General features: G+C 36.6%; 1 protein-coding gene across 1 annotated transcript; it reads left to right on the top strand.

The window, feature by feature from the left end:
* The first annotated feature begins 3,968 nt into the window (after positions 1 to 3,968).
* On the top strand, positions 3,969 to 10,420 carry LOC113320150 (mitogen-activated protein kinase-binding protein 1). Its single transcript, XM_026568089.1, has 19 exons — positions 3,969 to 4,371; positions 4,461 to 4,682; positions 4,780 to 4,888; positions 5,004 to 5,378; positions 5,478 to 5,533; positions 5,799 to 6,042; positions 6,136 to 6,191; positions 6,313 to 6,547; positions 6,785 to 6,948; positions 7,045 to 7,184; positions 7,259 to 7,360; positions 7,489 to 7,627; positions 7,807 to 7,893; positions 7,969 to 8,130; positions 8,234 to 8,581; positions 8,816 to 9,087; positions 9,220 to 9,335; positions 9,460 to 9,752; positions 9,865 to 10,420. The coding sequence occupies exons 1-19, from the start codon at positions 4,330 to 4,332 to the stop codon at positions 10,375 to 10,377; spliced, it is 3,675 nt and encodes a 1,224-aa protein (XP_026423874.1). The 5' UTR covers positions 3,969 to 4,329; the 3' UTR covers positions 10,378 to 10,420.
* Positions 10,421 to 12,924: the final 2,504 nt, after the last annotated feature.

Genomic DNA, 12,924 nt, shown 5'->3' with positions numbered 1-12,924 from the left:
TATCTGCGTTGCGAAAAAATAGCAACAGAAATTTCGCAACGACGATAGTGTTGTTGCTACTCTGGGTTGCTATATCCTAAAAATGGTGTAGTGAGATTGCTAATCGAAATATTGGGTGTGGTTGTTGTACCCCGCCTTTTCAAATACAACTAGTTCATCTAATTTGGACGGATGGAGTAATATTATGTTGTTTTCTTAGGTTTCTGATCAATAGTATCTTTAAATTTTTTAGTGGGAAGTTTATGTTTGTAGTAGATAAAATAGCTAAGCAAGTTAGAAAAAACAAAATTGTTTCCTTCTCTACTGATAATCTATCCGAGGATATGCACAAAGTAGATAAAATAGCTAGAAAATCTGACATAATCCTTATCACTAATTTTCACAAAATATCCGCCTCTAATAAAGACCACAACTTTTTGAATCCTAAAAACATACCTACCTTAACTATTTTTTGCAGCTCCCCTTTAACTTTTTACCCACAAGATAAACTTAAAATTATATCCACAAAACCTTAAAACAACGAAAATTGTACATCCATACCGTCTATTTTAATTCTGGAAATTGATCAATAGATCCCACATCCTATTCTACAAACCTTTACAATGAAAATTCAAAAATGCTAAATTTGAATTCCACAACAACATAACAGGTGGTAATTCTACATTTTTATGGCATGAAGCCAAGGCTCAAATGGGGTATTGTTGACAGTTTGTTAAGAATGGTGATTGGGTCTTAGAGTGGCGTGGTGTTTTGTCTCCCGCTGATATTTTTGTTCGTGACCATTTATAGGTTGTGTAGGCAATTTCTTAAATTTAAATTGGGAGGAAGACTATTTTCTCTTTAAAAGTTAGTGTTTTAGGTGACTTCAAGGTAAAACAATGCTATGATTAATTGCTTGATGGACAGTCAGATGACATAAAAATCCAAGACACACTTCTTTGTCGTAACTCCTAAAGTTTCATTTTTGTTGTGGGTTGCAAACATAAAATTTATTCCTACAACGACCATGTGATGTATGAGGGAATCGAACCCACAACTACATGCTGAATACCTACAAAAAATACAACATATTTTGAGTCAACAACTTCACGTTTTTATTTGAGAAGTCTAAAAGATTCATTACCAGCAGACTCATATGTACAATATTCAAATTTTTGTTCGGCAACAATGCCAATAAATAATTTCATATTGGAATAAAACAACTCTCATCACCACAGTTTTGTCCGCTTGGAAAATTTGATCAGGGATAAAGATGTAATAATAATCTAACTAAATTTCATCGTTATGTTAATACTTCGAAACTCCGCGATCCCGTAAAGATTAACAATGATTTATAAGAGTTTATCATATTAGTTTGCTTAAGTTGTTAGTTGCTTACACTTTTTTGTGGTGCTGCACAAATATTTGAGCATTAAGCATTCTTCTGGGTTGAATTTGTATTTGGTGCATAATCATATTAAAAGTAATAGTAGTACGTGTAGTAGTTGAGAAGCCTTCATTCAATGCGAAATATAAGTCGATTCGGAGGTCGTAGCTCTATGAAGAGATCAATAATAAAATCAAGAAATGAAATCAATAAAAGTTATATTCGATAAAGAAAATGGATAGCGCATAATCGTTTCTACTATTGAAACAACTGGGGAAGCAATTTTAGAAGGTATAACTGGGGTTAAACCCAAAGCTTTAGACCAGTAAAATGACCCTATTTATCAACTTACGAGACTTAGAAATTAAATCTTGGAACCACTATAATAACAGGAAGGTAATCAAATGAGATTCCAAATGACTTCTGGGGAGTTCCCAAATCTATTGTTATTCCATTGAGATTTTCGGAGAGTCTCTCATTGTCTCCTGTTATTGGTTAGAGATTTTTTTTAAGTCATTTAAATCTCTGAAACTCCATGTTACTGGATTCTGATTTCGTAAGAGTCACTCAAACACTCCTGTTATTCGAAAGAGAATTGAAAGTCATGGATTTGTGATTTTCAGAGATTTGGAGAGATTTTTTTTGAAAAATAGGCATGGTAAAAGTCTCTCCCCAAGAGGTGATATTTTGGGAGACTTGAGAATTTGAGAATTTTCTAATCAAAAGATAACCATGATAACGGAATGATGAAGGGTTCCATTTTTTTTGTCTTTCGTGTAATCTTGTGATGCCTTTATAACCACCTCTGAACTATATGATTTAAAAAAAAAAAGTAAAAACTATCGCATACAAATGTCATGGATAGCAAATAAAATGTGGGACGAGTGGTATAAAGAGAATGAAAATTTAGGCATAAGACAACTATGATGAGATTTATTTAGAAAATGGACATATATTTCATCAGTTTTTTGTTTTTGTTTTTTGCATTTTCATTAGGTATTCACGGTACTTTAATGAAAATTGTAATGTGGATAAAAAAATTTGGTAGACATATTGAATTTTTCAAAAGATATTATACATTTTTCGTCTCAACAAGTCACAAAGATACTTTACAAATCTCATTTTTTTTGTCTCCACAAGTCACAAATACTCTCATAAAATCACTAAAAGTCTCAAGTTTTCAATGAATCTCCGGAAGTCACTCAAACTAAAAATCTGTGGAAGCCCATTGAAATCTCGTTTGACTACCCCCCGTAAGATTCTATCAGAAATGACCATGACCCCAGCTGTTGTCGCGAGTCCCATGCTGCTTCAGATTGGCTAGCTAGTTAACTCCGAACCCCAGATCATCATAGGATACTCCTTGATTCTAACCAACCATGTGATTCTCTTCTCAGTATTATAACCTTTTTTGGTGCTATCATTATCCACGAGTAGGAAATACCATTTAGTCCTAGAAATAATATATTAGAGAGACTAGTCCAGTTGACCTAGTCAACTATCTGTTTGGTCCTATTTGGAAATATAAATTATAGTTTAGTCCTAGAAATAATAGTTTGGTCCTAGGGTGAGGTCATTGATGATGTAATTGTCATCTTGTAGTGGCATAAATACCCTTTTGGGTCCATTACATCATCCATGACATCACCCTAAGATATATATATAGTCAATTATCAACAGAGAAGATATTATTTTCAGATTTACTTTCTCTCACCTCAATATTTTCAGATCTACATTCTCTCTCCTCGCAACTATATTTCTCTGCTACTGTAAAGAAGATGAAGAGAGAAAATAAACTGATGACGTTGATTAAATGATGAAGAAAACGGTGGAGAAAATGATTGATTAAGTTTCAGATCTCTGTTTGATTTTTTCATCTTGTTCTTCTTGTTTGATTTATTCATCTTTTTCTTCTTGATTGATTTAAAGTTTCGGATCTCTGATGAAGAAGACGTTTTCGGATCTCTGTTTTCTACTCGTGCTGAAGATGAAGATGATGTTTGCTGCTCGTGTTGAAGATGGAGATGAAGGCGATGAAGTTTTTTTTGCGTTTTTTTTTGCGTTTTTTTTTTGTTTTGTTGCTGCTGTTAAAGATGATGAGAACGATAAATATGATGAAGACGATGATGTTGCTGCAGTTCACTCCATAAATGAACTCTGTTTTTTTAGGTTTTTATATGGAGTTCATTTCTGGAATGAACTCTAGTTTATATAGGTTTTTATACGGAGTTCATTTCTGGAATGAACTCTGTTTTTTTAGGTTTTTATATGGAGTTCATTTCTGGAATGAACTCTATTTTTTTAGGTTTTTATATGGAGTTCATTCCATAAATGAACTCTGTTTTTTTAGGTTTTTATATGGAGTTCATTTCTGGAATGAACTATGTTTTTTTAGGTTTTTATATGGAGTTCATCTCAGGAATGAACTCTGGTTTATATAGGTTTTTATATGGAGTTCATTTCTGGAATGAACTCTGTTTTTTTAGCTTTTTATATGGAGCTCATTTCTGAAATGAATTCTGTTTTTTTAGGTTTTTATATGGAGTTCATTTCTAGAATGAACTTTGGTTTATATGTTTTCTGAAAAAATAAGTAGAAATTATCAGGAGTTCATTTTGACGAATGAACTGCTACAAGAAAAAAAGTAAAAATTAATACGGAAGGGTATTTTTGTCTGTTTTATATTTATAAATTATTATGGACCAAACAGTAAAGGCGTTTTCCCAAAGGACTAAACAGACATGGGACCAACCAAAAAAAGACCAAACGATATTTTTCCCTATCCACGAAATCTCAAGGTAAAGACTTTCTAAAGACGGACTGTCCTCCTCAGGTCTACGTTAAAACTTCAAAATTCAAACCCGCCAATGCCCTGATAATAACGTCTAACTCGGCATAACTCACTCACTCTATCGGAATAAGAAAGCTCCCTACATTTCTAGGGTTTCGCTTCAACTTCGACAATGAATCATCGAAAACCTAAGAAATCAGACTCAGCTTCAAAGGTAATTGTTAATAAAACTCAAGATTTTCTACCCCTTATTTTTTTCGATGTAATTACTAATATTGAATTTTATGTATAATTTTTTTGTAGTTGATTTTGGAAGAAATAATTGGATTGACGAGTAAGAATGGGAATGGATTAGCATCAAATCATATAACTGGAGATTGTATGTATTTAGCTGGATGTGTTGTTGTGGTTTATAATGTTAACACTGCTATTCAAACTCATCTCGTTGTTCCTTCAAGAACCCCTAAACCCTTGAACTGCGTCGCTTCTTTACACAGTCCAAGTAAAATTGTTGCCGCCGGAGAGGTACCTGCAATTCTGTAACTAACTCATTATGTATGACTATGTTCTAGTTGATGTTTCTTTAACTAATTTAGTACAGTATATTGTTTGATCTTTGTAGTCGGGACATCAACCAGCAGTTATAGTATGGGATTATTCAACACAGATTGTTGTTTCTGAACTGAAGGTTCATCGATTTGGGGTATCATGTATTGCTTTTTCACCTGATGGTTGGTTTCTGCTGGTGAATTAGATTTGAGCTCTCTCGTATCTCTCTCATTCGTTGTTTTAGATTTCGATTTTAACTAACATTTGATTGTTGTTCGGTGTTGTTTTTGTTTTCAGGAAAGCATTTGGTTTCCATTGGGTTTCCTCATGATGGGTATCTTTGTCTTTGGGATTGGAAAAGTGGGACGATGGTTACGAAGATCAAATCAAGTTCATCTTGTACCGGTATATCGTGTGTTAGCTTCTCATCTGATGCACGTGTTTTTGTAACGTCTGGGAAGAAGCATTTGAAGTTTTGGACACTTGGTTCATCTACGAGACCTCGTTCAAATGTCACTAGCTTACCTACATTGGATGGGAAATCTGCTACTCTTGGTTGTCAGAAAGGGAATTCTTTTGTGTCTGTGGTATCTGCAACTTCTAGTTCGGCCAACCTTGTTGGTGGCAGCCGGGCTGTAAAGCTCTATCCAATCTATGCATTGACAGATGCTGGTAAAGTTTCATTTAAGTAAACTCCGTGATGGTTTAAAATGGTGAGTGAATGTTAAGTATAGTCTTAAAGCTACTTTCTTGTTTCTTTTGGCCCCACAGGTGTTTTGTGTCTTATCAAATCTGGTTTTTCTGTAACAAGGTGGGAGGATTTAGAGGTATGTGTGTGTCTGATCATGCGGTGCTTTCTATTACCATATAGATAGGCTTAAGAAGTTTCTTTGCCCAGATTTCATGAATTCAATATATCCAACAATAAATGGAACGAAATAGATTCATGGCACGCCTGACTGAGTTAGAGTGGACTTGTTTCAGCCACCAATTCCATCCTTATGAGTTGCTAAGTTTACAAGTGGGTTTGGGTTTCAATTCATTTAAATCACCATGTCATTGTTTTTCTCCATCCAAAAACTTGAATTTCAGGTAGAGAAAAGCTTTGCAATGTCTATATCAAACAAACTTATCGCGTGTGCATGCACAAATGGAGTTGTAAAGCTCTTCACAGTTGAAACCATCAAATATGTGGGAAGTCTGCAGTATCTAAAGGCCAAAGAGCATCATGAGTCAACAGATACCAGCGAGACAAAACCCTCTGAGAAGGCTTTCCACTCCGATCCAGCTCTTCCTGATGCTATAGCTTGTCAATTCTCATCCTCTGAAAAGCTTGGTGAGCATTCAAGTATTAATATTGTTGATTCTGTATGCATCCGTATTTTGTAAATTGTACATTGGGCTTGACTTTTTTCCCTTTTGCATGCAGTGGTTATTTATGAAAATCACAGTCTTTACATCTGGGATGTAGATGATGTATTTCAGGTGATTTTTACATATGGATTGATCTGTGGAGCTTCTCTGCTTGGCATTAGCTTGATGGTGATGCTTTTTTCTGTTAATTCCGTGGATTACAATATAACATGTCACAGTTGAACCATTTCAGGTTAGTAGATGTTGTGTGCTTGTTTCACATAGTGCATGCATTTGGGATGTAAAGAATCTCCCATGTGAAAACATGCATGATCCTGCTCTTGCATGTGTGGCTAGAGGTTGTTGTGGTGGAATCTCGTTTGCAACCTGCTCTACTGATGGTACTATCAGGTTGTGGGATCTTCTATTGCAACCAGAAGGTAACGAGACTTCGGTTGACACTGACAAAGCCAGCGCTTTACACTTAGGTGAGTTAATACACAGCCTAAAAAAGTGCGTATAGCTGCTTTTTTTTCTTATTTTTTTTTATTTCTTTTATTATTAAGTAAAAATACTTATGTCAGAAGATCAGTTCCACCAATTCTTGTGCAAATTTCCTTTGATTTTGTGTTCAGCTCATAACTTTGGGAACTCTGAGCTCCTTGATGTCGCAACACCCTCTTATCATATCCTAGTCATATCCTCATTTTGGATTTTCTCTGCAGCTGGTGCTGGGATTTTTGAACGTGATATCGTGGAGTCAGCAATTGACACCAAGGGATTTCGGTCAATGGCAGTTAGTTCAGATGGAATATATATGGCTGCCGGGGATTCCCAGGGGAACCTTCATCTCTATAACTTACACACTTCCGATTATACATGCATTCAGGTAACTAGCCTTGTGCCACCACTTCCCTTGTAGATATCTGCAGTATGTTCCAAACTCTTCAATACTTTCAATTTTAATGCTTCCCCACCCTCGCAGAATGCTCATGATTCAGAGATTCTATCCTTGACTTTTAACCTGCCTAGTAAGAACCATGTTAGTAAAGATATATCAGAAAATCATTATTTGCTTGCTTCCGGTGGGCGAGATCGAATGATCCATTTGTATGATGTCAAAAGGTAAGAACCGTCGAGCATTCAAGACTTACAGTGTTCTGATAATATATACACCATCTGATTTTCTTTATGATCAGGGGTCTTGAAGTCATTGGAAGCATGGATGATCACTCAGCTGCCGTGACTTCTGTAAAACTTACCTTTGATGGCCATAAGATTGTTAGCTGCAGTGCTGATAGGTAACCACTGTACTGAAGTTTCTTCCTTGAGGAAATTTGCTTAACTTTTCTTTTGGAATATAATATAATCTTCGAAAGCTACCAGATTATTCCAGGTACTAATGTTATCACTATTATTGTTTGAACAGGTCACTCGTCTTCCGTGATGTGTCCATAACAGATACCGAGTGTAAGATTTCACGATCTCATCATCAAATGGCATCTCTTGGCACAATTTATGACATGGTTATAGATCCTTCCATGGAGGTTGCAGTTACTGTTGGGCAGGTGAATTATGTTCCTCCGCAGTTTAGTGCTTTCAATATCATAGTTATCTCCATTACGCTGGAGAACTTTAGTATCAATGTGCAGCAAGGCAACTGGTATTTGCCACACAGAGTTATCTTTGTCAACTAGCTGAACCATAATTTCTGCTGGATTTCATTCTTTACTTGTTATCTTTACAGGATAAGAAGATAAATGCTTTCAGCATTTCTTCTGGGAAGCTTCTTAAGACATTTAAACAACAAGGATCTTTTGGGGAGCCAATAAAGGTGCACTACTATAACCATAATGCAAGCAATGACTCCTTATCTGTTCTATTTCTCAAAACTATTTGTTTTTTGCAGGTAACTTTGGATCCGAGCAGCAGCTATCTTGTATGCTCTTACTCTAACAAGTCTATGTGCATCTATGACTTCACCAACGGGGAGTTAGTCACACAAGCAGTGGGACATGGTGAAGTAATAACTGGCATCATTTTCTTGCCGGATTGCAAGCACTTAGTTTCAGTAAGAGCTCAGCCATAATCTTGTACTTTTGCGTGGAAGCATCGTTACTAGTTAAGCGATATCCTTGTTCTTGTTGATGAATGGAACTCGTATATTCTTCTAGGTAGGTGGTGAGGGTTGCATATTTGTTTGGAGATTGCCTTCTACTCTATCAACAAAGATGCAGCAGCGAATGATGGAAAATGCTGGTTCGGTGTCACCAAGAAGCATGCAAAAGCCACTAATTTTGAGGGGGGGCAGTTTATATGACGAGTCTGGCTACCATTGCAATACTAAACCCAATGGTGGACAAAACAAGAATGTAGATGTAAAAGATGTTTTTTCTCAGGAACAGAGGTCTCAAGATGTCTCGACATTTGAGTTTAGCATCTCAAGGCTTCCGAAGTGGGCACAAGCCAAAGTGGCAAGTGAAGGGACCCTCTCTCTAACTCCAGAAGTCAACATGTTCCAGGTATGTAAAATGTAGTATGTCTAACATTCTGAAATTGTCATGTGCTTGTTGCGAATCACTTATATTATCTCTAGTTTGACTCCATCGAAGGATTGTATAATCTCATAGCTGAACTTTTTTTTGCCTCTTGAAACTTGACGAATGTTTTGACAATTTCCCATCTAGCTTTCCCCGTTAACTATTTTTGAGACACTCTTGTATTTGTGTATTTATGTACTTTAATGTCATTCCCAGAACAAAGAACCAGAACCCGATACATCCTTAATGAGTGAGAGTGGCGAACCAGAACTTGATTCATCCTCCATGAGTGAGAGTGGTGAACCAGAACACAGTTCATCCTTGTTGAGTGAGAATGTTGTGATCCTTACTCCTAAGGGTCTTGATCAACTCCACAGTCCATTACAACCTATCCTTGAAAGTAATGAGCTGTGCCTCACTAACATATCCAACGGGTCATCTGGTAGTGATGCCAGCGAGAATTCTCCTCTTCCTCAGGGTACTTCGAGGTTAGTGTGTTGTTTTGGAGTCACTGCAGCAGTTTTTCACATGTGTTTTGTTCCTATTTGCGTATGTAAGTCATGGAAAATATTGTGGAGAATTTCCTACTCATGCTGGTTCTTTCTTTACTCTTTTAACAGTTTCGCGATGGACAGTCGTTGGCATACTGTTCATACTGTGTACCATGAGCTGCTAGATTCTCCTGATGCGGCGGATATCAAGGTTGAGATGGTCCCGTTCTCTGCTTCAACATTCTGTAAGTCTGAAAGTATCTCTCTCTTCATTGATGATATCACAGTATTTAGGTTTAAAACATACTGAATAATAAGTAATGTGGGTGCATATATTCGACCTGTTGTAAGTGTTGGCATTTGATGTAGTAAACAATCCATCCTTGGAGGTGTCAAGGAACCATGGAGACTGCATAGATAGAACAGAAGAAAATCCTGTTCCAACAAACTACATCCCTGTGAAATCTTTTCCTGGTCCGAGCAACCAAGATGGTGCACTCGTTCATAATCCAAGGACATCCTCTGCAGCTTCCGCAGAACAGATGAACCCAGATGTACAAAAAGTTCCCATGCAGACGATTAAAGATGGGGACAGTGAGAGAACGATCCAAGATGATGATATCTTCAGCCAAAATTTCAGCAATCTGTCAAGTGTTTTGAAGGTCAGCTCTCCACTAGCAAATATTTCTTGGTTTATTAAATTCCTTGCTCGTTAGTTCAAATTTCTTCAACATATGGCTTTTATTTAACTGAGATTTTCCTCCTTTCTTTTAGCTCGAGGGGCGGAGATTGTCAGTGAGGAGAAACTATTCGGCTAGATTTGTTGTAAGGCGTGACCATGTTACAGGTTGCAAGAGACTTTTGGAAGCACTCAATCAACCTTCACACGGTGAAGTTCTGAACATTAAGGATACTGAAACTACCTCTCGTACTTCATCAAGACCTCCACTTAAAAGAGTGGTGGAAGATTGTCAAACATCTGATCACGATCCAATGAAAGTTGAAGGAATCAACGAGATACACCAAAGAAAAGATAGTTCAGTTCAAATACAAGAAAGAATAAATGAATGCAAGAAAGCATTATTTGACATGGATACTGCAGCAGATACCGCACTACAGTTATTTGGCAACCTGCAGAGTTTGATCCCAAGTGAGTGTACACCTGAATTATACGATCAGGCAGCTACATTGATTCCTAGATTAATAAAGAAAATCAATGCACTTGCTGATTTAGTCCAGTCTCGCAAGAAAGATTCATGTTCTAATGCTAAAATGGAAGAAACATGATCACTACAGGTTTTTCCATTCCACCCTTGTGTATATAGCCAGCAAGCCCTGTTGTACAGTGATTCAATTTTAGTAGAATTACTCGAATAAAACTGAAACTGTAACCATGCCTCTCAATTCAGAGAAAGTGAGGTTGTTGAAGGAAAAAGCAGAAGTTGTTGAAAATGATGTGTGCATTTCTCGTGCTCTCAAGTGATCCAAGGGCTAAGAATCCCTCCTAACGGGCTGGCTCGAGTCAGGTCTATTAGTTTAATGTCTGTCAGAACCTTACGCCACTAGAGATGAACCCTTAACGAAGACTACCCAAATATGGCAAAATATGGAACCACTTTTCGGAGGCAGTTGTGCCACGTCTACAAAAAGACCAAGAAACCCAACAAACAAGTTGTCAGAAGAGGGAGAAATGCGTAATTTAAGAGAATGAATGTAAACCCTAAAGAGATAGATGGAGAGAAGATTAATCTGTATATGTAGGAGTGAAATATCGCACATGTTAGTAAGCACGCGAAGTAAAGACTATATAACTTAAATGAGGGATATCGCACACAACAAGGTTGAGATGATGCACCGGATGATGTCAGCAAAGTCACGAGTAAAGTGTGAAGATCTGTGCGAAGTATAGTCTGTGCGAGAACGAGTGATTGTATATGAGCGAGTGTATCGCATAGAGATTCCGAAAATAAAGGATCTCTTAGCTGTCATCCACTATGTAAGATCTTATATAAAGATGAGAGGTTATTACTTGTGAGGGGAATTCTTTTAGTGAGTATTAGATAAGAAATCAGGAGAGAGAAAGTAAATCTAGGAGCAAGTAAGATTGCTGTAATACTTGTATCCATCTTGTAAACCGACTTAAGTCTTGATAATCAATGAAGAGTTTAATGATGATTACTTAATATTGATTATAGTTATAGTGGAATGTGGTTGTGAGGAAACTTGCAACTACATTTTTGGCGCTAGAAACAGGGATGGGTGATAAATCTTGTTAGAAAGTTTACAAAATCTTGAAAAAGAAGATAGATCTGAAGATTTAAGAAAAACTAAGAAAGAACAATAAAGAATCTATGGAAAAAACAAGAATCGTAACAATACAAAGAAGAGGTAGAGATATGCAGCGCAATTCTATAACCAAAGAATCAATCTCTGATGCGGATTTTCAAGCGGGAATAACTGGAAGGATTCATAAGCGAAATCACGAAGGAAAGAAGGTGAAAACGGTAGAAAATGAGTCTCCATTAAAAGAATGGGAAAAAGTGGAGATTACATTTGCAGCAGATGAAATTCCAGAAGAAAATCTAAACCAAATAAATCCATTGGTAATCACAGTTACAGCTGAACGAGGAAAAAATATTACTATCAAAAAGAAATCATAGGAATGGATGATCGATAGAACGCTGATAGATACAGGAAGCGGAGTTGATATCTTATTTTATCGCACATTCAAAGCAATGGGATACGAAGATGCAGAGATGACATGTCCAACTTATAATATACATGGATCCAATAAAGCAGTCACAAAACCAAAAAGGGAAATTGTGATGCGAATATTACTGGGAGAAATAGAAACAAAGATAACACTATGTGTGATTGATACAGAATCACCATACAACATGTTATTGGGAAGGCCATGGGTGCCTGCGGTAAAGGCTGTAACATCAACATTGCATCAATGCATCAGATTCCCAATTCCAAGTGGTATAGGTGAAATTAAAGGAGATGTTATGAGTGCGAAGATTTGCAATCACACAAATGTACGAAATTATGAAGGAAGAGCAAAAAAGCGAAAAGAACGATGGAGAAAAGCAAAAGAACTAAAAAAGGAGGATGAGCTTTGGACATATATGATCAGAGCGAAGGAGGGAAAAGGAATACCAAGTGAAGTACCAGTGAAGGAAGGTGAACAAATTAAAGAAATTAAAGGACCAACACCAATGGGAGAACCAAAAGCAAACTTTATTGCAGTTGAACCAACGAAAGAGATAAACGTTGGATCCGAACACAAGCCAAAGATATTAAGAATAGGAACTAAAATGTTTAAAGAAGAAGAAGAAAAAACGATAAATATCTTGAGAGAATATAAAGATATCTTCGTATGGAGTATGAAAGAAATGCCAGGAATAGATCCGTTTGTCGCATGCCATAAATTGGACATTAATAAGAATGTAAAGCCGTTCAAACAAAGAATACAGAATATTGCAATTGATTATCACCCTCAAATAGAAGCGGAGTTGCAAAAGATGCTGGATGCAGGAATTATAAGGCCAGCAAAATATCCAGAATGGATAGCAAACATGGTAGTCGTACCAAAAAAGAATAAGGGGATAAGGATCTGCATAGACTTCACATATTTGAATAAAGCATGTCCTAAAGACAGTTTTCCTTTACCAGATATCCCTCAAATGGTAGAATCGACATCGGGAACTGGTAGTCTCGATGCTGGATTGGTATAAAGGCTATAATCAAATCCCTTTGGTTGAAGAAGATCAAGAACATAATGCTTTCTTCGCACTAAGAGGTTTATACTGCTATACGAAAATGCCGTTTGGA

This window comes from Papaver somniferum, chromosome 11, assembly GCF_003573695.1.
Source record: "Papaver somniferum cultivar HN1 chromosome 11, ASM357369v1, whole genome shotgun sequence".
Taxonomy (NCBI): Eukaryota; Viridiplantae; Streptophyta; class Magnoliopsida; order Ranunculales; family Papaveraceae; genus Papaver; species Papaver somniferum.
This window is presented reverse-complemented; position numbering and strand designations above follow the sequence as displayed.

Bases quoted from the DNA above. Each gene is read 5' to 3' on its own strand.
- LOC113320150 (XM_026568089.1), top strand. From the start codon at position 4,330: ATGAATCATCGAAAACCTAAGAAATCAGACTCAGCTTCAAAG. The intron at 4,889-5,003 runs GTTGGTTTCTGC...TTTTGTTTTCAG, and splicing joins TATTGCTTTTTCACCTGATG to GAAAGCATTTGGTTTCCATT. The intron at 6,043-6,135 runs GTGAGCATTCAA...TTTTGCATGCAG, and splicing joins CTCATCCTCTGAAAAGCTTG to TGGTTATTTATGAAAATCAC.